This window comes from Lates calcarifer, linkage group LG7_1, assembly GCF_001640805.2.
Source record: "Lates calcarifer isolate ASB-BC8 linkage group LG7_1, TLL_Latcal_v3, whole genome shotgun sequence".
Classification (NCBI taxonomy): Eukaryota; Metazoa; Chordata; class Actinopteri; family Centropomidae; genus Lates; species Lates calcarifer.
In genome coordinates, this window is record NC_066839.1 from 22,381,632 (window position 1) to 22,409,455 (window position 27,824).

The 27,824-nt window shown below is 40.5% G+C and overlaps 2 protein-coding genes across 5 annotated transcripts in view; one reads left to right on the forward strand and one right to left on the reverse strand.

The window, feature by feature from the left end:
* Window positions 1–13,250, forward strand: part of tab2 (TGF-beta activated kinase 1 (MAP3K7) binding protein 2) — a 43,723-nt gene extending 30,473 nt beyond the window's left edge. For 2 of the 3 annotated variants that reach the window (XM_018699711.2, XM_018699710.2), the window contains exons 3-7: window positions 466–2,158; window positions 6,231–6,391; window positions 7,384–7,477; window positions 9,261–9,356; window positions 10,935–13,250. In XM_018699711.2, the coding sequence (XP_018555227.1) occupies window positions 466–2,158; window positions 6,231–6,391; window positions 7,384–7,477; window positions 9,261–9,356; window positions 10,935–11,074 (2,184 nt within the window). In that variant the 3' untranslated portion in view covers window positions 11,075–13,250. The remainder of the gene's footprint in view (window positions 1–465; window positions 2,159–6,230; window positions 6,392–7,383; window positions 7,478–9,260; window positions 9,357–10,934) is intronic. The other variant, XM_018699712.2, reaches the window with a different exon arrangement.
* A 1,931-nt stretch (window positions 13,251–15,181) lies between these two features.
* On the reverse strand, window positions 15,182–27,518 carry LOC108899324 (probable ribonuclease ZC3H12D). 2 transcript variants are annotated; one of them, XM_018699721.2, is made up of 6 exons: window positions 27,345–27,518; window positions 25,648–26,060; window positions 21,666–21,805; window positions 19,042–19,276; window positions 18,753–18,859; window positions 15,182–16,575 (listed from the first exon to the last, which is right to left on the reverse strand). In XM_018699721.2, exons 2-6 carry the CDS (start codon window positions 26,037–26,039, stop codon window positions 15,632–15,634), a joined length of 1,818 nt encoding a protein of 605 aa, XP_018555237.1. In that variant the 5' UTR covers window positions 26,040–26,060; window positions 27,345–27,518; the 3' UTR covers window positions 15,182–15,631. The 2 variants fall into 2 exon arrangements, with proteins under 2 accessions (XP_018555237.1, XP_018555236.1); XM_018699720.2 differs by having other exon boundaries at window positions 25,648–26,121; window positions 27,345–27,517.
* Between the last annotated feature and the right edge of the window lie 306 nt (window positions 27,519–27,824).

The following is a 27,824-nucleotide window of genomic DNA, read 5'->3' on the forward strand; positions in this document are numbered from 1 at the left end:
GCAAATTTAACACTGAAAACATCTGATGACTTAGGTCTACATTGAACTGATTTAAGGAATCAATATCAAAAATATTTCTGCCATCTTTTTTGGGAATTTCAGCCAATATTTCTCTCTCTCTCTCTCTCCCCCCTCTACACACACATATATATATATATATATATATATATATTCCACTTGATCAACAAAATTCTTAGTGATCAGTAATCGATTATTGATTAATTATGCCCATCCCTACTGGCTACTGCAAGTGCAAGAGGATAATGCCATGAGTTTAGTTGGTGTGTCCTGTGTTTCCTAAACCACAATATGTATGTTTATTGTTAGGAATTGTACACTTATAGTTTTAATGTTATGATTCGATGGTATGGCCTAAACTGGAATGTTTAAGAACAGGTTGTAGGATTCTCATCTGAAACATTAATATTGCAAAATACGTTTATTGACTGTCTCTCTTTCCTTCAGAACAACAACAACTTAGACGCCTGCTGTGAATACTTGTCCCAAGTCAGTCCGGGCTACCTGTACAGTGAGGAAGGAAACCTGAGCTTTTCTGACGACCCTAGCTTCACCAGGCTCCGTAATCACATGACCCAGCTGAACCTGGGCCTGCAGTCTCAGAATGTGCATGTGGCCCCAGTTCGGGACGGCCTGAGAATGAATGGCAGTCGGACTCTGGCCCACAGCCTGAGTGACGGGCCCCTCCAGACAGGCCAGGCCCCTAGCAGTGAATTCTTTCAGCAGGAGCCCCAGTCAGCCCCAGTGCAGGTGCCCTCCAGCCTCAATGTATTTGGTGTGATGGAACCCACGCGCAAACCGCAGCCTCCACAACACCTTGGACTTTATCCTCTGGGTGTCAAAGGAACAAATATGGGTGCCCAGCAAACGCCACGTTTCAACCCCATTACAGTGACGCTAGCCCCTAATATCCAGACAGGCCGCAACACCCCCACTTCTTTGCACATACATGGCGGGCCACAGTCAGGCCTAAGCAGTCCACAGGGTAACTCTATCTACATCAGGCCCTATGTTAGCCAGTCTGGTACGACCCGGCATAACCAGCAACAGGGAAGTAGGGCCCAGTACAGCCCCACTTCCCAGCACCCGCAGCAGGTCTACCAGATCTCACACCCCTCCTCCCTGTCTGGCTCCTGGTCCGGCCCTCAGCACGCCTCCTCTTCACATACCTCACAGCACCAGATCCAGGGCCACCAGACCTCTCATGTCTACATGCCAATCAGCTCCCCCACAAATCCCCAGGCGCCCTCCATTCTTCCCACTGGAAGCCAGGCCTCGAGCTCTGGTGTCTCCTCGTGCTCTTCTTCCTCTTCCTCCTCCTCTGTTATGCCCACCTCCTCTACCATCAGCCAGTACAATATCCAGAACATCTCCACTGGCCCACGGAAGAATCAGATAGAGATCAAACTTGAATCTCCTCAGAGGAGCAACTCTACAACCACAACAGCTGTGTTGCGGAAAAGCAGTGGGCCCCGTTCATCCTCCACCTCCTCTTCCTGCCCTTCCTCTTCGTCCTCCTCAACTGGGGTGGCTACTGTCCCCACCACCCCTCTGTCCATCGGATGCCCAGGTCTGAGCCGCAGCCAGCCTACTGTTTACATCTCTGCTAGCCCACCTACTGCTGCTACCACTCCCTCTGAGGAGGCCGTTGTGGCCTCAACCGGCCCCCGCACCCAACCCAAGTTTTACATTTCTGCCAATGCCTCCAGCGACGATGGTGGGGGTAGAAACCCCCCCACAGTCTACATCTCAGCTAACCCTCCCTTACAGGGGCCCTCGGGGGCCAGGAACATGGGAGGCCAAGTGAGCATGGGCCCTGCCTACATCCACCACCATCCACCTAAGTCTCGTCCCTCTGTGGGAGGGGGAGGCACAGCTTCTTCCCCTCGTGTGGTGGTGACTCAGCCCAACACCAAATACACTTTTAAAATCACAGTGTCCCCCAATAAGCCCCCAGCTGTGTCCCCTGGAGTAGTGTCCCCTACTTTTGAGCCCAACAACCTCCTAAGCCTACCATCAGACCACCACTTTGTGGAGCCAGATCCCCTCCATCTCTCAGACCCGCTGTCACCACACAGGGAGAGGCCAAGTGAGCCTCGCAGACTCAGCATGAGCTCTGATGATGCAGCATACACACAAGGTGAGTATTGGCATTATGATAGTAATCTCTTTGGCAGTCTTTGGCAGAAGACTAAACATAAATAAATTCCCCAGAAAAGTTAAAGTACTTAAAGTGGCAAGAGAAAGTATGTGCACCCTCTGAAAAGACCTTGTTTTCTACAATAATTGGTTACAAAATGAGATCTGATCTTCATATAATTTACAGTAATGAATAAACACACACTGTTGTAACTGATACAATTGATACCTATTGCTTTGTTCCTGTCAACATTGAATACATCATTCAAACATTCAGTGTAGGTTTGAAAAAGTGTGAATCCCTATATTTATGACCTTTAAAAAAGCTGTTGTAGGGAATTTTGTAGATACAACAGTTTATTTGTTGGTGGTTGGAGTTCTGTACCATGGGGGTTGACAATATTCACTCTTGTACAACATTAATCAGATTGAGCAAAATATTGATTATTCAAGAACATTTTTTACATCTTACCAAAGGTGACAACACACACTATCTAATCTAGTGAATGGAACTATATACAGTAGAGGTCGACCAGTATGGGTTTTTCCTGTGGCTGATGCTAATGGAGATCTTTAGAAATTAGGGGCAGCTGATAATGATATATGATGCAGATTTTTCTTTGTCTTTGTTTTTTGTTTTCTTTTTTCCCTCCATCTGATCAAAGATAACAGTTTAATTATAATAACAAATGATACACAGAATTGCTAAACCTCCAGTCAGAGCCCAGACCTGAACCCAATAGAGTGCTGTGGAATGAGCTCAGAGAGCTGTTCACACCAGACATCCTGAGAATATGTCTGAGCTGAACCAGCTCTGTAGGAAGAATGGTCCAAACTTCCTCCTGAATGTTGTGCAGGTCTGATCCTGAACCATCTACCGGATGTGCTTTATTGAGGTTATTGCTGCTGACCACTTATTAAATCCAAGAGTTCACTTACTCTTTCCACTACCACTGTGAATGTTTTATGGTTGTGTTCAATACATAACAACACATTAAAATTATTTTTATGTTACTAGCTGTGTTACTAGCTTTAGCATGTTGTGTTTGTCTATACTCGTAACTTCCAATGAAGATCAGATCACATTTTATAACCAATTAATGCATATACTTTTTCTTGCCACTGATATGTTTACAATAAGTACAATCTTCTAAATAAAATCCACATACCCTTTAAAACTTTTTTTTATCCAGTGTTGATTTTGGCATTTGATGTGTGCTTATGTTTTCAGTGCCTGGCACTAGAGCAAGTGTTGCTAAGTAGTTTTGGCCAGTGTCTTGTGGCTATTTTCACAGATCAGCTCTTATGCCCACAGGCTGGCCTTGACCAAAGAGACAAAAATGTCCACACATTTTTTTGTGCTGTGAATTGTCCATCGAGTTTTGGCAGGTTGCTTCAGCATTAAATGGTTATTTAGCAAAAGTCACTTGACTAAAGGAGTGCACTTCCTCTATACCCATGTTGTGTACGGTGATGAGGCCAGAGGCCAGTTTTAAGTCTTTTCATTTAAATAATAGTAATCAGGCTTTTTGCTACCAGCTGTAGGCCTAAATGCTTTTCTCCTGTATCCAGCCATGAAAGTAATTTGACTTTAAACATGTACTCTGTGGTTTTAAAAGACACTTTCCATAACATCGACTTATGTATTTCTTGAGCCAAACTGCGTATACTTATATTCAGTCAGTGTACAAATACTGCTTTGTCCATCTCCTATGAGGTAGATAAAAGCAAAGGTGACTCGCTGGGCGAGGGCCAGTGTGATGACAGTAGTGTGAGTCCTCCACACTAAATGCTGTGTTTGCTCCATTAGCCCCTGAGACTGGCAGGTCCTGTAGTGTGAGTCAAACATGTCAGAGCGCACTGCTATTTCCTTTTTTGGGCTTTTGACTGTATTGCGTGTGACTCACCGGCTGTGGCTCCTGCACTGCAGGGACTTCAGTAAAGAGGGGCTTCACACTGGGTATGCTGCCTCTCATGCTGACCCTGAAGCTGACCCTCATGAGCCCAGTTTCCTCTTATTTTATCTGTTTTGGCTGGGAAGAAATGTACAATAAAACCCCAGTGCTGCTGAATCCCATTCAGAGCTGTACCTGATAAAGATGCACCTGTCACTACGTAACTGTTAATTATATGTTAATGTGTTAACCACCAACCATTCATTTCTGTTTGGCAGCAGAATAGTGTTTGGTTAAATCAAATGGAACCTTAGACCTGGTGCCAAAAGACACCCCTTTGTTTCTGCCTGCTGGAGACTGCATGTGTTTTGAATGCATATGTTGTTTTTGGGTGGGCTGCAGCATGCAAATATCTGTCACTGACTGACTGACTGAATAACTGATGTTAAAGTTATGCTATTGGTCGGCCGACTGCTGCGCGACTTCATGATGAAGTTGCACCGTTGGTTGGCCGGTGTCACAGTTGGAGTTTCCCAATTGGCCATTGCTCTTTTGAAAAAAACAAAAAACAAAAAAAACTTGTGGTTAGAAAATCTGAATTTTTAGCAGTGCAGAGCAGCAGCTTGGAAATGGTTTGGAGGTGACCGCTTGTTAACATGTAATCTAAATGGGCTGTGTTTCAGTTACTGTTTTATACTTGTTCCATTGTCTTACAACAGAAACAGATAAACATTAAATGACAATAGCTTTTTGTGAATTTGTATTAAAATACTGTATATGTGAGCAGAGAGTAGGAGACAAGCAAACAGATGAAGCAAGGCATAATACAACCATGAAACCACAGTAAAGTTTGGCGGTACTTTACTGAATTATTGTGCAAGTGCAAAAGATCTACCACAACGAACAGACAACTGCATACGTACTGTATGAAACCTGCAAATATATTCATACCAAGATGTATAAATTAGTCACCTTTATTTGCCTTAATGAAATGCTACAAGCCACACTGTGACTTGTATTAGACAAACAGGTAGCAGTTTAGCTTGAGGACATCTTGACAGAAGATTGAGTTGATCTTTTCTTCACAGGACAGACATTAATGAGTTGCATTAATGTTGCTTTAAGTCCTCATTGTTAAGTGGCATGTGTGCGTATGCAGGCAAGTGAGTTGTTTATCACAGAATGTGTGTGCAGAAGGTCTTACAACCTCTCGACAAATGCTGGAACTATAATGAATTATGGGAAATGTGCTGTAGCAACATGAGCAGATCAGCTGCATGGTTAAGACTCTGTATTAAACTAACCTGCAGCAGCCCACAAGATTAGTTTGATCTCCTCATGTTAACAGGTAATGAAACATGAGTGTAGGAATCTGTGTAGCTCCTCTTTCTGTCTTTACACAAAATTGTTTTACAAAGGGAATTAGGCTCAAAACTGTTTTTACTGGTATATGCAGAGATCAGTGTGTGGTGTATTTATAAATGTGGCAGTCGTGTATATCCGCAGCAGTGTTCCTTGAAGGGATTGCCGTCAGCAGTTTTTGTTCTGTTCTCTGCTGAGATCCAGGGGATAAAATATTTGTATTTTAATTTTTCTGCCATAAACTAAGTGTTAGTGTGGTTTACAAACATTGCAAAGAAAAAATAAGCCAGAACTTTATTTTATTCAAATTTGCTGTCCTCTGTAGTGGACAACAGGATGTTTTTGTTCTCAAGTGTAAAAGACTTAAAAGCTCACCATATAATTGGAAAGATCCACTAGAATCATCAAATAGTAGATTTTCCATTCTTTTATATTAACTGCAAAGCCTGACTGTCTTGGTCTTGGGTTGGTGATTGCCAAATCAGTGAAGTGAAGCATCGTACAGACAAACTTTTTGGTACAGCTGGACATTCTGTAGTAGCTACGCACGCAGTCATACATACAAACAACCCCCTCCTTTTTAAGGAACAACACAACTTGATAGAGTGCATGTGCACATGCATAGAATGAGAGTTATGAACAATAACATAATAATAATATTAATAATAGTTATTATTGGTTTTAAAAAATATAGTTTCTTCCTTATCATGTGTCTTGCTACATTTTATTTACATTTCCTGTAAAGTTTTTGAAGTCAGTGTATATAGCACATAGGGAATAGTTACCTACCAAACTGCTTCTGTGTGCTTTTTCTAGCGTTGTTGGTCCATCAGAAGGCTCGCATGGAGAGGCTGTGGCACGAGCTGGAGCTGAAGAAGAAGAAGTTGGAGAAGCTAAAAGAGGAGGTCAACGAGATGGAGAACGACCTGACCAGGAGACGGCTGGAGAGATCCAACTCTGCCTCCCAAATTCCTTCTGTAAGATTAATTTGCCACAATTTGATAGTAACAGTTGGAATTACAGGCAGGAAATGTGGGGAGACATTGGTGGGCGTGTAATGCAACATAGACTAAATTGAAGCGGGAAGTTGCAGTTGTATGGATGCCTTGCAGTCCAATTCCAATTTTACATACTGTGAACAGTAACCATCAGCTATAGTGCAATGTAACTAAGTTGGTTGTCATATTATCCCAGCTAACACAAGAAAAGTTTGGATTTTTTAATAGCAAGGTGTTCATGGACTCTGACTAACATCATTCTTTGGCACATCAATCAATTTAAAAACTTAGTTCATTATGATTTGTTAGCAGTTAACTTTGTAATGTCTGATTAAGAATCATCAGACATGTTCCTCATAACTGCAAATAAATGTTTTTATGGTTACTGAGACATTAACGGAATCTGGGTCACATTGCCATTCTTGGTTTCTGCTCAGTGCTCCTACACCATGAAACTATGTTGATTACAGGGTCTGTTTATGATTTGGCTGATATCTCTCCATATTTTCAGACTGACAGAGCACACAATCCATATCAGATTCACTTCACAGTTTATGCTGCAGCAACTTCTGCATCTACTTCAGAGAAGACTTAGCACCAGTGATTTGGGAGTTCAAAACAACATGAAGTGAACATGTCTTTTGTGTTTATTTTCTGCACCATTTCATGTTTATGTTGGATTTGCAGCTGTAAGTTTGTTCAAAGCACTCACACAGCTTTTTGTTGAGTTAGCTGTTTTTTTGAGTCAACAAAGGGGCAAAGTGGCTGCAGCAGGTTAATTGGCTGTTGTTGCTGAGCTCAGTAGCTCCTTGGTTTTGTGTTGTTTATTGAGGTAAGTCAGCTCTGGAGAGTGGAGCAGTTCTCCTCCTGACTTCACAGATTTGCTTAACTGACTTGGAAGCAGGGTGTCTTTAGTGTCTTGTGCTTCAAGGCTGTGTGAGCTTATATTATCCTCTTTCCTTCTTTGTCAGATTGAGGAAATGAAGCAGTTGCGATGCAAAAACAGGTTACTGCAGATCGACATTGACTGCCTCACCAAAGAAATTGATCTCCTTCAAACAAGAGGTAGGAGTCTGTCTGTCTTTCTGTCTCTGCTATTTAACACAGAATCTTCTCAGTTATTTAGATATTTTAGAAACTGGCATTCAGATTACGCACCTGTCTGTGTTGTATAATAATAGAATTAGCAGTAAGTCATTGAGTGTGAGGGTCAGATCTGATCCAGGGCCTGCAGCTTGTAGTGGGCCTGCTCACATCCTCGTGGCACATGCAGTCATGGTGCTGCCATTGTCCTGTTAACCACCATTGCTTCCTGAATTGCATCCTGTTTCTGTTCGGCAAGACAGGATTTATTAGCACCCTGGCAACACTCTGCTGCTGACAGAGATCAAGCCACTAGCCAGCCTGTTTACACAGGTGAAGGAAGGACCAGGGCAACTCATACAAATGAATAGTGCCTCTCATTCACCAAAGTCACAAATCTGATGTTACCTGGGATTTATACCCAGATGTAGTCAAACAGTAGACAATGACTGTGACCAGTTATGATGCCAAATTACACTCGCCTATAATTTAGATTTTTTTTTCTCTTAATGATTTTAGGGAGATTGTATTGTTAGATGTGAGTCGTTATGGCTATGGACTCAAGGTTGCAGTGGGATTTCGACCAAAGACCAAGCCACATTTTAAAGATCAGAGCCATATATATATATATACTTTTAAGAAAAATGACACTTTGAATACAGTATACACTGTACACATATTTTTTTGGTTAGAACCTATAGTTAAGCTATTCTGTTCAGTGTGTGGATGAACTGGACTATCCTAATTCAAGTGTGCAGTGTCTATGTGGATTCAGCCCATTCATGAACATGAATGTTTGGCATTCGTTTTGTGTACGGTATGCATTTGTAAATAAATGCATTTATTATTGCTTTATAGTCAAGTATAGCTTTGCTTTGCATCACTGTGATGCTTTTAATATACAGTACATTCAGAAAGTATTCAGACCTCTTCATTTTTTCACATTTTGTTATGCTTACAGCCTTAGGCTAAAATAAAAGTGTAAAAAATCTCTCTCTTGTCAGTCCACAGTCAATACTCTATAATGACAAAGACAAAACAGAATTTTAGATTTTTTTTGCAAAATTCTTAAAAAGTAAAAACTGAAACATACAGACAAGTAAGTATTCAGACCCTTTGATATGACGCTTGAAATTTAGCTCAGGTGCCTCTCATTTCCCCATACAGCAAGACAGTGTATGGGTGGCTTTAGGACAACTCTTTGAATGTCCAGCCCAGCTAGAGACCTGACTTGAACTCTGTGGAGAGACCTGAAAATGGCTGTTCAGACTGTCCCCATCCAACCTGACAGAGTTTGAGATGATCTGCAGAGAAAATGGGAGAAAATCCCCACATCCAGGGGTGCAAAGATCAGTCAATCAATCGGTGTGATATTTCAGTTTTTCCTTTTTAGTAAATTTGCAGACATCTCTAAAATTCAGTTTTTCTGTTTTCCTGTTATTAGGTGTAGATTAACCCCTTGATGCCTGAATGTATTTACAATTGTATAAAAAAAATTAATTATTTGTGTTTTTGCTTTCAAGCTGACGCTATCTCGGCTGCAGTCTGAATGCAAACGGTATGATGCGAATTCGCAACAATCGGCGTTAAGGTTACAAGAAAATAAATTTAGCATAAGGCTACAACAAAACAAAATATGAAAAAGTGAAGGGGTCTGGATACTTTCTGAATGAGCTGTACTCTACTGATGGTTTTGTTTAAAGCTTGAGTGTACATAATTGTTTACTCCAGGTAAACCTGTGGCTCTGTTTCCATCTGTTTCCAGGACCACACTTTAATCCCAGTGCAATCCACAATTTTTATGACAACATTGGATTCCTCGGTCCTGTCCCACCCAAACCCAAAGGTACTTTATCTATTGGTAAGTACTGTTGGGGTTGTATGGTCTTCACTCACCATTCCTCATTTCATTTTAAATATTTTTTCATTTATTTTATTCAATTTATTATTGGTCCTGTTCTCCCAACACTGTAGGGAGAGTTCTATTTTATTTCCTCATATCACATCCACTTTTGTTGTATTGATTGATTGCTTGCATTTTGTCTTGTCATGTTTTCAGTCTGTACTTTCAGGACTGTGTTAGTAGTGTTGCATGTTTAGATAACTACAACTACAAAATGTGTTTACTAAAATACTACACTAAATCAGTTTGAATCATTTGATCAATTTTAACGATTTTCTACCAAATATTGAACTGTTATCAGGATGGCAGAACACTTCATAGGTAAGAAATAAGACTCAAACTGACACTCACAAAAATCTTTGCAGCTGATCAATACACAGTGATTCAGCAATTCAGTGCTAAAGAAAGACAGACTGCATTTCACAGATATAATCTAATCCTGTTTATACCTACTGATTTCTTTTCTACATCTGCCTTACTGCACCTGCACTGTAATCTCTGTCCATCCATGTACCTCCCATCCATCTCTACCTGGGAAGGTACTGGAGGATGGTGTAGATATAATATAAGCTCAGAGCTCATAATGGAGCCCTCCACTGGTCCCTCCCCTTGTCACTCAGTTGGGACCTCTGTGTTTCTCGTCTTTCCTCTACACAACTAGTCGCCTTGTCTTTATGATGGTCCACTAATGTATCCACAGGTTCTGTTTTTGCTTTCAAACCCCCTGTTGTTTTCATGTAGTTTTTAATTCTGTGAAGCTGTTTGCTTCTCTGAAAATTCATTGTCATCAGTGGTATTTGGGCTTATTTATGCTTGATTGTTTTTTTTTTTTTTTTTTTTTTTTGAAGGAGTTATTAAATGATGGAGTTTTACCAAACTTAGGTAAACGCATTTGAAGTTTACACAACACTTACAGGATAAAAATTAGGGATGTGCCATATAATCCTTGAAATGAAACTTTGTCTACAGTACAGACATATTGTATGTGACCCCTCATTGCAGATTGCATACATATTGTCTAGGAGTTTGGAGGAGCATCCTCCCTTCTTATGAGGATTTTCTATTTCAGGGCAACCTTTAGAGAAAAAGTTAGCACAGGTGTATATTTTTCTCTGGTTTTATACCTTGTTAATGTATCATAGTTATCTTGTGATCTGCAGCTTGGGAAACACTTCCCTAACAATAGCGTTGATATTGCAGCTAATGCAGTATTTTAGAATGATGTGTTGCTTTAACACCACCACTCTTCTGTATGATGACACCTAACATTCCTGGACTCCATGTTCATGCACTGGACTTTTAAGAAACATTTTTAGCAGGCATGTACATGTGTTCCAATTTCATCTTAATTCTTGAACCTAAAAAAGGCCTCCAGGTTACGTGTCGACTTTAGATCACTGCAGCATGTAAGCTCACAGAGTATGTGCAGTGCTCACTTCAGCAGAGCCACATAAACAATTTGATGTCCTCATGGATAAACATGCACTGTCCTTCTGTCCTTCACTGACCCTCTCCTTCTCCTTCTCCTTGCCCCAGACTCGGGCAGTAAGATTGTGAAGCCCATTGCAGACCAGGAGGAGGATGAGGGGACGCAGTGGAACTGCACAGCCTGCACCTTCCTCAACCATCCCGCCCTCAACCGCTGTGAACAGTGCGAGTTCCCACGGCACTTCTGAGCCAACGAGGTGCACCGCTCCCTCCTCTGCCCGCCTGTCTTCTACCAGACTAGAATAGAAAAAAGCCCGCTCTGTTTCTTTGTTCCCTATGTGTATAAAAACTGGGACTGGGCATAGTCATTGTGCGGCCTCTTCCCCCCCTTTTTTTGTTGTTGTTTGTTTGTTTGTTTCTTTTTTCTTTCTTTTCTTTTTCCTCTCTAAGGTTTGTAGAATGCTGTCCACTGAAGGCTTGACTGGATAGTGTTTACAACTTGTTTCTTCCTAAAGGCTGGCAGAGTCAGATGATACCTCACCTTAGAGACTCGATTGCGTGGGGTCACTTCCCCCTTTTCTGCTCAATGGGTGACACTTTACCCCCGGGGATACCTCGCTGCTCCCACTTACAGTATTACAAGTGTGGCCCTGCAGTGTGACAGCACACATATACACACCTACTCACATGCATAAACATAAACACACACAACACAGGTGTCAATGTGCCTTTTGCTGATTTGAGAAATTTGTTTTTCTTCCTCTGTGGTGGCATGACCAGGAGATTGGGAACTGTGTTCAGCCACTGTTTGCTATCTGAAGGGAACTAACAGACTACTCATGGACTTTAAAGTTTGTTTGCTGTTTCTAGAGGATGTCAAAGGGGGAGCTGGCAGCGTTGCTGCCACTCAAACGTGCCTCTTGTCCTCCCCCTTCAGTATCCCTTTTCTGTCTCTTATGAGTTAATGAAAAAAAGAAATTATGTTGCATGCTTTGTGTACAGTACACGGAGGCAGAAACTCCCCTTGAGCTTTTTACTGTACATAATTTTAGAATGTGCCTTAAAAGCCTTCTTCCTCACACTATGAATCACTTGTATTTCCTGTAAGTATAGCTTTATAGACTTAATTAACTTTTTTGTCCTGTTTTGTTTCCCTCTTTCAAACAAATAAGCACCATGTTCCCTTTTTAAGCTTTTTACTTGATATCTGTGAGAGTTGAAGCCTTGCAGAAGGAGTGGAGCAGAGCAGTAAAAACCTTTGCAGTCATCATGAAGCTACGTCTGCCAGGTCCGTTCATCGCTTGTGTAATTGCTGAGTTACCTGTGTACGATCTGCAGATGCAGCAAAGTGGAAGGCGATGGAGGAGTCTTTGTTTGTTGTGTTTTGTTTTTTTTTTTTTGTTGTTGTTGTTGTTGTTTGTTTTGTTTTCTTTTATTTCCCTCCAGGACACCAAATATGTTCGGGACTGTTGGGGGAGGGAAGGGGTCAAAAAATAAAATTACAAACTGCCATCGTATCTGACAACTGGAATGTAGGTTTAATGTTTGGGGACAACTACACCTCAGTGCAAAGGGACACTCATTTTCCAGTACAATCAGGATGTTATTGCAGATTGATGTCAAGGTGCTACTGGAACAGCTGATTGGATCAGAAGTTTCTGTGTTGCTGTGCACCTGAATTGGGTTTCTGTGAGGTCCAATGATCAAAATCAATGTTTCTGTTGAAAGGTGTTCCTGTAATACAGAAATATTCATATGGGTCCCATGCCATGCCTTAAATACAATATGTCAGAATTGTTACAACATCTTGGAAGCAGACAAAGGCAAAAAATAAAAACAAAAAAAGAAACCAAAAAAATAATCAAAACCACATGTTTTTAGCAAAGTGTAAGCACAACAGGATTCTCCACTTTGTATACTCTTACTTCATTTGGCTCAATTCATCCTCCTAAGCTTTTATTGATGAGGGTGTTTCTAAAGTTTACTTATTGTCATTAACTTACCTTAACTGTGGAGTAGTTACTTTTAGTTTTTTTCCACATTTGTGAAAAGTTGCCTTGCATTAGTGCCTTTAGAACTATTGAATTTGTATTGATGATCTATTTTGTCACATCCAAGTGCCATTTTTAAAACCAAAATCTTAGTATTGTACCCATTTAAAAGTAGGAGATGATTTATTGTCTCTTAAGCACTTACACGATACCTTTTCCTTTTTCCAACCCTAAGAGATCAGTTTTCAGCTTTATCTGCACCTTGGTGTGAAGAGGCAGTTTATTCATGTTTTATTAAATGGAAAAAAATAATTTGGATATCTAAAGTGTTTTTCTTTTTTTTCTTTTTTTTTTTTTTGATTTAGCTGGGAAAACTGTCTTTGTAACAGATAAGTTATTTGTAAAAATAATAAAAAAAATATTCTGAATGTTTTTTGGTGTGTCCTTGTGGTGCTACACAGATTCTTTTCTACACTAGGTGGCAGTAGAAATGAACATAAATCAGAGTAAAGGCAGTTTGTCGGACACTGTCATTTACCACCAGCTGTTGATGAGTTCAGAGAGAAATGAATCAAAATAAATTAAAGCACTCTATGTATTTACACACACACAGTAAATTCTCAGGATGATGAAGTATAACTATTAAACTGAGTACTACACAACTGTGAATATGTGTTGCTTGAGAACATAACTCTGATGATTGTTTAGAAAAACAGATAAAATCTTACCTGAGATGTAACTAAGGAGCTGCGACGTTAACAAAAGCTGTAAGAGGTTATCAGTTGAGTCAAGTGTTGAGTCCATTATTAATGCATGCAGGTAGCTGGCTGAAAATAGTGGAGCTCAATGTGTTTAACCACCAGTGTTTTTAATTAAGCAGCCACATGCTCCTCAGATTGCTTCATTGATTTTAACTTCCACACATAAACAATAGACCAGTCTTCCCCTCAACATATATAGACACACCAATGTCATCATATTAACATTAGAGCAATGGAAAATAGGGAACATGTAGCTATGAATGAATCATTAGATGTGTGCCATTGTAATTAGTAAAATAAAGTTTTCATTTGTCTTATTGGAGATAAAGGTGGAAAAAAAAACAGCTTCTTCTTTTTTTCTTTTTTTTTTTAAATCAAATGATTTGAGTCTTTTTTTAAGTTATCAGTTTGCATGCTTCACAAATTGAGTGTGTGGGTATATGCTCCATTCAGGATTTCTTGTTTTTCAAGAAACTCCCCAGCTGAATGGAAATGTGTATATCGGTCAGTCCCTATAAATGTCACAGTTAAAGTCAGTCACACAGGATGGAGAAGTGATACTCCATTGGCTAAACAGCAGGTATTTGGCCTTTATGAGATGGAAAACACCTACTGTGTCATTGCTGACTGGATTGTAGCAACATTTGAAGTTTTTAACCACCAGAGAGCAGAGCAGCAGTACGATTTAGTCATACATTATATGTGCAGATGTATGTAGACACTAAAACATTACACTCATATGTGATTGATGAACATTTCACTCTTAACACCATGGGCATTAATGCTCTTTTATAGCAGCCTTTTTCAGTCTTTCCACCAGACGTCACTATTAGCATTAGTGATGTCCAGCATTGGTGGTGAGTGATAAGGTCTGGCTCTCAGTCAGTGCTCCACACCATCCCACAGTTGTTAGATACAGTTGAGGTCAAGATCTACCCAGGTCAGGTTCCTCCTCACCAAACTCTGAGAAAACCAGGGGCATTCATGTTTACTCAGGTACAAGTTACTTAAGTACAATTTTGCAGCATACATTCTCTATGAGACTATTTTCATTTTATGCTACTTTATACTTACACACCACAAAATTTTGGAAGGAATTACTGTACGTGTACTCTAAACACAAAACACGTCTCTCATCAATAAAATATGATGCAACATTATGTCAATTCACCAACAATGTGTAAGGTAGTTAACAGCTAGCTCCAGTTCAATCAGCTGCAAAATGTAAATGCTGCTTCAGTGGTTAATGTAACAACAAAAAATATCCAATAATAGTCTAAATAAAATGACTCATATTTCCTAATGAATAGTTTTTATTTTTGACATTTTAAGTGCATCTTGCTGATAATACCTCTGTCTGTTTAAATCTTAAATCGTGGAAATCATCTTCCCCAAACTGTTACCACAACATTAGAAGCACATTGTTGTCTGAAATATCATTTTATCATTAACTTGACCTGGGCCATAAAAGACAGCCCCAACTAAAGTATGTTAAAGGGGATGTATAATATATCTTTTTATTTGCCACTATGGTCAGTTATTAAAGTTGCCTTTCCCTCCATGAAGTGTATTTCATATGTTAATCACAGACCAGTAACCAGAGTGATTTGAGTGGTTTTATTTCACATGCACAGAAAAAACACAATCCTTTGAAATTCACATCTAAAACAGGTCACTGACTTTCTTTACAGAAGTACAGAATATAGCGTTCCTCACTTTGAGGCAGCATGAGAAAAACAACACGTGTTGCTTTAATCAAACATTTATCAGTGCTACAATAAGTAGCATGTATGGAGCGTAGTGCATTGCACTTTTACACTAGGATTAAGAAATAGCATTTAGCCTGCTACATTTTCTTACATCAGATTAAGTCACTTTTTAATGCTTAAAGTAAAAGGTAGGTTTTAGAATGATTCATCATAATAGAAATTCACAGTCACTTTCAGAAGAGTAGAAATTTTCTGCTTTTTTCAGTTTTAATTTTGCTTCTGGGAATGAGAACTCCAATGTGGGCTCAGTTTCAGTAAAAAAAAAAAAAAAAAGTCTTTTTAATTTAGAGGGATATGTGGCTAGTCCTGTAGTTCTGGATGAGAGAAATCAGTTCAGATGTGTCTGAGACATCTGGGTAAGTATTCATGACTTGCTCTACCACACTCTGGGGGAAGAGGGTGCTCAGCTGGCTCCTCAGGGCCCTCCTCTGCTCATTGAATGGGCTCTTGGCCCGGCCGTTCAGCCTGGCATCAGAGAGGCTGCTCTGCACCCATGGGTCCCTGGGCAAGCTGTGGGTATGTCTGTTGGAGGGCTGCCTGAAATACAGCTTTTCTGAAACATGGCCAGGATATTCCCCGTTATGTGGAGGCAGTGCTGGGCAGGAGCCCCATGCTGGTTGTTGGGACATCCTGGTGTGCTGGTGACCACACCTGCACTGGCTGCACACAGGGGGGTGTTTGCAGGACAGCGAGCAGTTTTGATGAGGGTAGTAACCTCCTCCACTCAAACAGGGCCTTTGGTTGTTCTTACTGTATGACCCTGAGAGGGAGTGGTCATCGTGGCTCAGGCTGTAGCTGGGCACCCCACTGCTATAGCTGTGAGGAAGGTGCTCCATGCTATAGGGCATGTCGTGGATGTAGAGCCTGGACATGGAGCTTTCCATGGAGCTGAAGGCCTCGTCCACGTCTGAACTTGGACAGTGGTGGAGGCTTGTGTTTGCTTGGCTTCTCAGGCTGCTGGAGTCTTTTTGATAGATGAACTGCTCACTGGGTGAAGCTCTGTGTGACTGGTCCTCTATGCTCAGGGGCGGAGGGGTAGATGAGTTGTACCTGTGCTCCGGCTGGTACACAGTGGGGCAGAAGTGTGTGTCCTGCAAACTCAGTTTGGGTGAGAAGTTCTTGGCCCTGTCTCTCAGTGCCCTCAGCTCATCGGCCACAGACAACTGTGATTGGTTGGCTCGCTCAGGGTGGTAGAACTTGCACTTCACTCCATAAGTACACTTCTTTCCTGAAAGAAAGAAACAAGAATCATTTACAGACTTTTGAAACACTGGCAACAGCTGTTTAAACTGTAGCTCCTCAATTAACTGGTTTGCTGTTTGGCCACAGTTTCCTCAGTGTCTACACATCTCTTAGAGCCAATCACTGATTGACAGGCAGGTAAATGAATCAGCTAATCTCTCCCAGACAGATGGATGGCCTTCACGTTTCATATACCACAGTTAGGATTCACAACAGAGAAAAGAAGAGCAAGAAAGAAACTGCAGTCGCCCCGTTCTCCATTCATCTTCCCATTAGCAAACACAGCTACTTAGTATCACTTTGAATGCTCATTCATAAAAATATTACTGAAATCCAAAAAAATCATAGTTTCAGTGAAGGCAGATTTCTTAAAGGAGTCTACAAAGAATTAACACAATGACAGAGATTTTCTCAGTGTTTGGAGCATAGTACTTTTATCACTTGTCTTTTGAAAATCTTGAAACTCCAATTTGATGAATGGCAATGTTTTGGGACTTTACACTTCCTCTATGTGCGGACAACATTTTAGTCTTGAGAAATGTTTTCTGCGTCAGCTGGATAATCTCAGAAACACACTGCACTTCTCAGGTTGATTAGCCATGCTAACTGTGGACTTTCATTTTTACATGACTACACTTTACTGTGTCTTTACTGAAAATGTAAACACATCAGGGAATATTCCTGTGCATCAGTATTTATGTGGGTGTAAACTGCCATACAGCCACATGAATACAACTGTGTAGGTTAACAACAAAAACTCTGCTGTACAAAGAAAAAAAATCTGTACATGTATGCTTGTTTTAAATGTATAAAGTTGTGATAATATTGTGTGCATATGCTTGAGCGTCATTTCTCACCCACAGCTACCACACCCTAAACCAACTGTAAAGAGAATTTAGTAATCACAGTCTCTTAGTATTCTGCAGATTCATCACAAAATGGAGCTGTTTGTTCATTGTAGCCAGTTGTACACCTGCCAGCCTCCACCACCTTCTTGAAGAAATCATTGAAGTCATAGCAGCAGCAGTTTAACTTTGCAGATGTAATGATGTTGCCTCCTACAGTTGAAGTAAAAGCTGCTGCACTTTTACAACTGCAATTTATAATTCCTTGAATAATTTTAATGTTTTTGTGTTACATATTTTTTATGTTTTATACACTGCACTTATATCTAATGTTTTGTAAAGCACTTTGTAACATTTGTTTTTGCTGGTTTTTGTCACACCCTCTTCTTAAACCGGTTCTTACTTTACAGGTTTCTGATTTTATCCTCCAGTGTCTGAAGTCACTGTGAATGTTTTCTGTATTAAACCAGAGCACGATCTTTCCCTGACCTTAACCAAGTGCTGTGACACTCTAAACAGAACCATAAAAATATTTAATAATACTGTAGTCATTACAGTGTCACTACTAGTGGATATTGTATTGCAAGATAGACTGACCAGCCACAACATTAAACACTGACAGGTGAAGTAATAACATTAATCATCTCTTTACAATACAAAGTTCTGCTGGGAAACCTTGGGGCCTGACATTCATCTGGCTGTTACTTTGATAGCATGCCAGCCAATGTAACATTGCTGTAGACCAAGCCCCTCCCCTCCATGGCAAATGCACTCCCCAACAGCAGGGGCCTCCCCCAGCAGGACGGTGCTCCCACCACACCACAAAAACTGCTCAGAAAAGGCTCAAGGAACACGACAAAGAGCCCAAGGTGTTGACCTGGCCTCCAGATCTGACTGAACATCTGTGGGATGCACCAGAACAAGCCAGATGTTGGAGGCCCCGCCCTGCAAACTACAGGACCAAAAGGATCCACTGCCAATATCCCAGTGCCAGACACCACAGGACACCCTCAGAGGTCCCATTTCCATGCGGCACAAAGGGGACCTCCACAATATTATGCAAGTGGCTTTAATATTGTGGCTGATCTGTGTATTTTGGTGGAAGACAAATATGTTGTCTGTGAACATTTTACTGAAATGTTCACTATCAACACTTTTCAAATATGTAAATTAACAACATGTCCTAGATTAATAGAACACAGTCCATTGCTATTAGGTTTGCTGTTGCAGTTATATATATATATACTGTACCACTGCTCAGCAAGTGTAACCTGAGCAGTGCTGTCTGCAGTTGGGTGAAACAGAAAGGTGAACTAACCGTATGGACAGTGCTGCAGCTTGTTGTCTGGGATCCAGGGCTTCCTTCTCAGAAAATCATCAATGGTGGGACCATTTCTACCCAGAGGATCATCTGGGGGCATGAACCTGCATCAGCACAGAGACACAGTTAGGATCAAGTGACATTACTGCAATTCATGGTATAATGTTGGGAGAAAAACTAACTTTCACCCAAACAATGCGTACAGAGGAAGTGCTTTTTCTTTTCCCTTTAGAGTCATCCGTTCATATTGCCTGTGTACCCTGACCTAAAACCACCATAGTCTTACTTGTCAATGGCGAAGGTGTACATCAGCAGCCTCTCTTCTATAAACCTCTTCCACTGGGGATTTTCCGTCTGAAGGTCGCGGTAGTTGTCGTTGGACACAATAATGCCGTCTGAATCGAAGGCCAGCTTGACAATGTACCGGTCATCATAGCACACCACCCGCTTACCCTTCACACAGCGAGATGGCGTGTACACCAGGATCTTCCTTCTCTCCAGCTCATGGAGAATATGTTGATCTACAAGACACATGGGAATAATGTTATTTAGAGTCATTATGTTCAACACTGTTTCCTGAAAATGACGTTTCTGTACAACTAAACCACAACCTTTGCTTAACCTTAATTAGAGAGCTGTGGCTGCCTGAAACCACAGACAGGACACCATCTCTTCATCACTCCACCACTGTTAATAAATGTAACGCTTCATTCATTCATTCAAAAAACGCCCTGCCTCTGAACATAATCCAGCAGGGTTAAGAGAGACAGGGTTGTTATTTTAAGGTTTATTGTTTGCTGTTGCCAGAGTTATCACCTCGTCTTTCTTGTGTCTGAAAAGAAATAAATAGCAAAGAATATGACTAAATATAAAAAGCTAATTAAAAACAAGTCTGTTCAACATTGGCTAAATTTCACATACTGTGTGGAAATGTTACTGAACAGATGTTTACAGCAGTGTCTGACTTGAACATTGAGCTTTTATCTTTACCTTCATATCCGTGTATTGATAGTAAGCTTTACAGCGTGATCATAAAAGGTGTGGAACTGTATTTGGGGCCTTATGAACTGCTCATGACTGCTTTCAGGAAATAACCTATTTTTAGCTGGCTTGATCCAACATTAAGAACATACTGGATTTCAGTTTTGTTGGTTATACTTCCTCGTCGTTTGAGACCTTCCCATGGGCTGTTTGATACTTGTTTTTCACTGTGAAACTAGGTGAAATCCATTGGACAGATTCCACAGAAATCACTATGGCTACTGTCAAACCAAGCAGGTAACAGTTACTGAACAGGATGAAGACAACAGTGAGGACAGAGGGATGGGGAATTACCAGAATCAGTTATGTGCCAGCATTTAACAAGCCAGGACAGTTGATGTCTTTTCTTATTTTTTGATTTTGGAGACGGTTTTGCTGATAAGAAATAAAAGTTTAGATATTTCCAGTTAATGTAGGCGCTGTGTCAACATGCTATATGAAAGACACTTCTCCTTTTTCTTCAGTTCATTCAAATTCATCTAGTTGTTTTTCTAGTGTAAAACAACTCATTTCCTGTGTGACTTTTTCCCACAGCGGGTGCACCTGCACATAGGTGATTCAAATTATGCGAGAGCTTTCCATGAGAGGTTGGATCAGTAATGTTAGCTTAAAATTACCTGCTATTTTCTGATGTTTAAAACATTATATTAGTACAGTAAAGTGGTGATTGTCAGTAATAATTGATACTGTGGGACTGATAAACTTAAAAGCTCTTATTAAAGATGTTACACTGTCAGCAAGAAGTCCAAAAAAGCCTCTTAACATACTGTATTTCATTAAGATGGATGGTGAGATTATCCAGGCTAGTCAAGATAATCAATCTTGACAATTACAAAACTCTGGGACCTGAATGTTGTAATTCTATATCCAGAGTGAATTTGCAGACTCAAGTTAACTCAAGCTAAAGCTTGTTAATATAATAAATATTCTTAAAATATGAACAACTATGTGTAATGTGAAACCCACAGAGAATTATCACCCAACACTCCATTTCCCCCTGCAGCTCTACACAATGCTTTAGCCTCTTTTAACTCATTGTGTTGGTCTTCTGCCTCACTCCCAGGGGCAGCAGGCAGCTGTTTTCAGCAACAAAGCTCTCATACACCACCAACTATCACACATACAGTTAGCGATGAGCAGACATTAAGCAGCTAAAGGTATCTTTTAGGACTTGATGAGGCCACAGCAGAGTTTAAATGGGGAGTAAATATTAGCCTCAAATGTGAAAGATGGACTGACACACAACTCCATGGGAATGTTACTGCTGTTGAATATGCTTAATGAGAGTGGGTAAAAATCGATGAATGCAACTTTAAAATGTAAAATCAGTGCTGTGTTGGAGAACATGGAAACTTAAAGCTTAAAGTGGTGTTTAAGTCATGTGAATATATATGTTGGATTCTGACATGAGTTACTGTATGTTAAAAGGTTAGGAATCTTTGTTTAAGAATTCACCTATTGACAGATTAATCATGAGCCTGTACCACTATAATAAGGCTGAGAGTTCACAGATCTTATTGACCGAAAATATTTTACAGTCAGGTGATGTATCCAGATAAAACCTGAGTTTTAACAGTGCTAAAATATGAAGGTTATTGTGTTCGAGCAGAAACTTCTGGCTCTGTCAGAATCACTGATGCATTCATTGCCTATTAACCACCTCCAGCCTGTTACAACACAATGTGACATTGCAGGTGGAATCAAACTTGAGATGAGCCAAAAGGAAGATGAATCTTGACTAAACTGTTCTAAACAACAAAAATAACTTACAGGGAATTCCTAGAGTTGGTGGCAGTTCCCCTTGCCTAACCTCATACAGGTGTCAGAATGACCAAACAGTGCTACCTCAGCTCAGTCAGGTGACCTTACCTGTGATGGGCGCATCCGGTCGTGGCTGTTCCTTCCTCCACAGGGGAACGAATACAGTGATGTCGCGCAGCCCTTTGTCCCAGAACCAGTTCACTGCCAGCTGGAGGCCCTGGCACGAAAACACCTTCTTGTCGCCATGGCTACAAAGACACAGAAGCTAGTCAACAAAAAACAACTTCTTCTTTTGTGTTTCTTTCTACATTGTGCACACACATCTCTTCTTCTTTTTTGGGAAGTAGATAGTGTCACAAGGTTCAGAGTTCTGTAAAATACAATTGCAAAAGTACAGAGATGAGTAACTGAACAGAGACTGTTCACATGCACTTTGTCTCAAAACGTGAGACAAAGTGCATGTGGAATAAAAAAATCAGTTCTCTATAAATGATTGTGTTTTACAAAACAGTGGCAACATTTCTAAAGTCAGAAAGGTTTCATATACTGGCCTCCATTTTTTCAGGCAAAAGTTTATTATTATTTGGCATTCATACAAGGAAATGAAATGTTCCTCCCATCCCTCACAGAGCAGGCATGCACACACCCCGCAGTCTAGAGGGTAAGAATGAGCACCTTTGTCAAGTGTAATTTCTCCTCTGTAGCAAACTTGACATGTTGCTTTAAATTTGCACAAATGAAGTCACCACAGTTGTGAAGCACCTATCAGGCTGTACTGTTTGTTGATCATTGTTCTGCACAGCTCTTGCAGATAGACCACTACAATAACAACAGCAATGAACTGTCTTAACATGTGTTGGGGTCATTGCTGTTGATGTCAAATCTAAACCCTGATCACAACTTGACCACATTAAGACTTCTCATCGGGTCAGTGTGAAACGAACATACCAGTCCTGAAAAGTCCTCAATGGAGAACGATGGATTTTTGAACCTGGGCCTTATTATCAATAAGCTTTTGGATGTCGAATCATTGTTGAGCAATCGGTGCAGTATTGAGAAAGAATGGTGATTCTGCCAACTGCCAACAGCTGCTGCAATATAATCCAATGGGCAATCATCCATGTCAAAGTACATCCACTAAAGCCACTGACAGGCTCAGATTGTCCTTACTTGAAATAGACCTTTTTATTTAAGAGTAAAATCAAAAAAACATCTATATGTATCACTGCCAGTCTCCATAGACAAAAACTGTTATTTTCACAGAACACAAGAGCTGCTGGAATACTGCTGCCAAAATCAGTTTGTTTGTATGTGTAATTGTGTGACTTTCAGTGGTGGAAGAAGAATTCCCATCCTTCACATAAATTAAAGTGCTACACAACAGATACAGTCAAATAGTTTTCCTTCATGTGACAATATCATGAGTGAAAAATAAGGTCTCTATGCTAAGTGAGCCATTCTCTATACTAGACCCTAAAAAATGATAAGAATAAGTGAATGGGAAGCCTGAACCTACTTTATCAGCAGTACAGTGAAGTCTGATCTGCTTTCAAGTCAGTTATTTCACCTGACAAACATCTGTTCTCTGCAATCCAAACCTATCTATCTAACCTAACGCTCATATTACCAGGATGTACTAAAGTGCTATTGAAGAAGTAAACTGGATTGTTTTGCCTACAGGAGAAAGTAAAAAGTGTGTGTGTGTGTGTGTGTGTGTGTGTGTGTGTGTGTGTGTGTATGGGGGTTCCCCTTCTTTCTGTCAGCAGGAAGTGGCAAGACGCTTTGCATACAACAGGAACCAAAGACAAGGCTTGACATGAGATAGTTTATGGGTTCTAAGTAAATCTATCTGCCTTGCATAATTTAACTGGCCTGTGATAAAGTTTATTTTAAATGTATTTCCTTGATCATTTATACTTTTAGCCTGTAGCTAAAGTCCCTGAGTTACACAATGACCAGACTCTGATGAAATCAGCAGCACCTTAATGGAAACAAGCCATGCAGAGGAACTATCTGTCCTGCATTTATAAAGATATCCAAATGTACTAAATATTAGCAGTAATCTATTGAAAAAGTACTCATTCAGAAGACAGAAGTATTTGTTCTGTACATTTGTTCTGAACACGGTCTACTCCATGTATGTTTGACTAGTTTAAAGCAGTAATAACTGATTTTTTTCCACGCTTATGGAAGGTGCAGTGGCATATTATCATCTACTCAAGCTAATGTGGCTAACTAACATCTTACTGCTTTTTTTGGGCCAACTGGGGGCAGCAGAACAGACCTGTTAAGATGCTATGACAAACTCCTAGCAGAAACAGAGCCAGCATGGAGTTGTGTTCCTGGCCACCAGATGAATGTAAATCCAAAATTCACTCTTTTTAGCTCTGTTTTATATAATTCATATTTTTATATGGAATCTGCATTATGATATGTTATCTATCTCCCTCACCACCCCATCCCCCATCTCATCCAATTCCCCCCCTCTCTCTCTTCGAGGCAGATGGCCGCCCACCCTGAGTCTGGTTCTGCTCGAGGTTTCTGCCTCTTAAAGGAAGTTTTTCCTCTGCCACTGTCACCTAGTGCTGCTCATGGTGGCATTGTTGGGTCTCTATCTGTAAATACCTATTTTAAAGAATACTGGTCTAGACCTGCTCTATATGAAAAGTGCCTTGAGATGACTTGTTGTGATTCAGTGCTACATAAATAAAACTGAAGTGAATTGAATTGTTTTGGATCAGTTCCTGAGGTAAATATCTGGCTCTTCAGCTGCTCTGCTATGTTCACTGACTAGTCACTAACTGTGTGTGTCTGCTGTGTAGTGCTGTGCAGGTACAGAGCTGTGGGTTTAGCAGATTAGAGATTTTTCACTGATATGAGCTGTCTGATGCTGATGGAAACAAGGTCAATGAGAGCGGAAAAACTGAACCACAACATTAAAGTTGCCTGCCAGAAAACTGACAGTCACATACAAGACACCAAAACACAGTGTAAAACACAGCCTCTGAGATTTCACGCCTGAAGTTACACTGCCTTGTCTGGGAATAAAGGTGTGACAGTAAATATTTAAGCCCTCTTCCTCTTTCAAGTAAAACATGTCCTTACAGGAATATGTGTTGTGTCAACATCTCTCTTTTGTTTTCTGTTTTGAATGAATATGTCCTCCACCTACTGGCCAAGGTATTTGTTTGAACACATTATGACTAAGAACTTCCTTGTTACCCGATTCAAGTCAGGTAACTATGAGATCATATGATGTGGGAATTTCACTTCAGTAGTGTTACACTTTTGCAAGTCATTCTAGATAAGTGTAAGCAGCTTGAATCTGATGTGAAAATGAATGAACATGTCACTTTGTCCATCAGACACCATGTACTCTTGAACTGAATGGGAAAAAAAGCAGAATATAGTCACACATCATGTTTTCACTTCCCAAATCTTTTAAAAGGAAGTGGAGTGTCATCACATCTGTGAACTAAACATCAGATCTGACACAAATGGAGACGCTTAAATATGAAAAAGATTTTAAAACTAAAACACTGCAGTTCTAATGTGTTTTTTCTATTATTTCATTCAATTAATTCATTAATGAACTTATCAGCTCTGCTCGTTCTGAGCCTCATACATTTTTCCAGGAAGTAGGATTTTTTTTTTTTTTTTTTTTTTTACTGCCATATAAAATATTTTAATGACAGTGTTGGAAACTATATTTCAGAGGCATATACTGAAACCCACTACATTTGTCTGAGAACTATAGTTACTTTGCAGAGGCAGATTTTACAAACAAAACATGATCAACTTTTAAAATAAGATGCATCAATACAGATCAAATTATCCAACAGCATATAAATCATTTAACAATATAACACTCTGAAATAGACTAATCTACCCAACAAATACTTTTGATACTAGGCACATTTTGCTGATAAAATGTTTGTAAAAATAAAGGTTAAAAAAATCTTGAATCAGAATTTACAATTTACAGATTGGTAGTTTTATTCAAGTAAAGGATATGCATACTGCTCCCACTGCATGGATATAAACATACAGAAATATAAGACAAGTATTGTTAATGACAGAATGGACTCACCTCATGGCCACATTGCTTCCATCTATAACCACTGGTCTGAAGCCAGCAGCTGGTTCTCTGTCTGGTCCAGGTCTGGGCTGACTGGGACTGGGGCTGCAGCCTCTGGACACCAGCTTGGGGCTGTTAGGGACACTTTTGTTGTTGTAAGTACGAGTGTGACAGGTCTTAATCAGCTCCTCCAGGATATCATTGGTCTGGGCATCATGGCGGAGGCTCTCCAGTACCCTCAGGATATCGCTGTGCGAGTATCCTAACTTGAGAAATCGCTCCACTTTGGCATGCTGCTGGTGGTCCATTATGGATGCTGATTTCTCTCCTGTGTGTCTCCTCTCCTCTGTCTTCTCAGGACTGTCTGTCTGGGGAATCCTCTCTGCCTCCTTATTCTGGCTCATTGGTGTCTCCACAGTGACAGCCTGTGTTTTGGAACAGTTGACAGGTGTCAAAAGGGGACGGAGGCCGAATCAAGCTCTGTCACTGTAAACACAGGAAGCACAGCTGTGGTCTCACAGGGGTTTTCGGACAAATCGAGTGTGGTGTGGTTCACGCTGATAGAATCTGCTCTGCTTACCACAGCCTCATGATTGCCAACGCAAGCGCAAATACTGGCTGACGTCATGCTGGTTAAGAAAGCCCCTGTCACACACACTGAAGGAGGAAGCTGAGGGTCTGTACTGATCTCTGGTCTAATTTTACCATCAGTGTCATTGAAGTCAGTTACCAAAACAAACATGAATGAATGGAACTGGTGTGAGAGTGGGATGTTAATGTGACAAGCCTCACCCCATTCCAGACATGTTTTATTACACTTTCTGGAAACCCCCTGAAATTCATGGCCAAAGAGAGATCACACTGATGTATTTGAGGGTGAAAACTGTTGAATGACTCAACCCACTTCTTCCACTTTCCCTCCCACAAGCAGAGCTATTTTGAGTAAAAAAAACCTTAACAAACGTCTCATATGGTGTTACACCTGAAAAATGAATACACAAACCTCTCTAACTCTGAGGACACTGAGAAGGCATGTCGAGTTGTAATCAACATCCTGAACTAAACTCAGTCATTGTTTCCAGATGAAACACATCCATCATTCTTTAAAGCATTTTTCTTTGTACAGTCTTTTTGATCTTTTCCAGACAAGATGAACTAGTTAGCTTCTACTGCATTGATGTGTCAATGTGATATTTGAAGAATGAGGAAAAAAAAAAAACAAAGATGATACAAACCATATCAGCATTTCTTTAACGTACAAAAGCCATAACAACTAAACATCTTATCTGAAAACACATACCATAAAAAGGACTTGACTTTACAGTTAAAGCTGTTTTTGTCTGAGACATCCTACCCCTGCAAGTGGATTGGCTTTGCAAAAGCTTGCTACACCCTGCAAAAAACCACATCCTTTGCTGCTGAGTTGACATTCAGTTCATCTAAAAGACCCTCACACTCATTTTCTTTTCCTGAAAATGAAGTCTGTAATAATCTCTGCTTGTTTTCTGCCTCACATGTCCAAACTCCAAAAACCTTTGCTCTTTGCACATAAGTCAGCACACAATCACTCCCTGGCACCTACTCGTCTCTCCTAATCTGAAACATGAAACAAGTCTTAACAAAACAAGACTACAGGCTCTGGCTGAGGATTCACACTGAAGCCACAAAGCAAAGCTACGCTGTCTGAAATTGTCTTAATTTATACTTACACATTCAGCAAGCCATGGTTTGAAGCATGAGCTCCTCTAGTTGCCTCTGTGTGTGTGTGTGTGAGCTGCTCTCAGTCAGTCAGTTGCTCTGACAAGCAGACTGGTTGTGTGAAGCTGCTCTTATTACTCACAGGAGGAAGTGAACGCTTGCTGCTGAGAAAACAAAAAGTCTGTCTGACCAGCAAGGAAGAGAGTGCTCTGTAAATTAGTACAACTTCCTTGTCAGTAGTCAGGGTTGATCCCCCTTTTCCTTGTTATTTTTTCGGAGTGCTTCCTGGTGTGCTGGTGAAATAAAAGCTGTCTGAATGACAAAGCAGTGTCAAGCACCAGGAGTCGTTCCAGGGGTAGACGTATTTGACTGTTGCTGTTTTGTTTATAAGTCATCTGATATTTCATATTAATTACAGGCAAACGTGTCTCAGCACAGATAGGTGTGCCTCTGTACTGAGCTGCTGAAATAAAGCAAAAGTTGAAGATTTT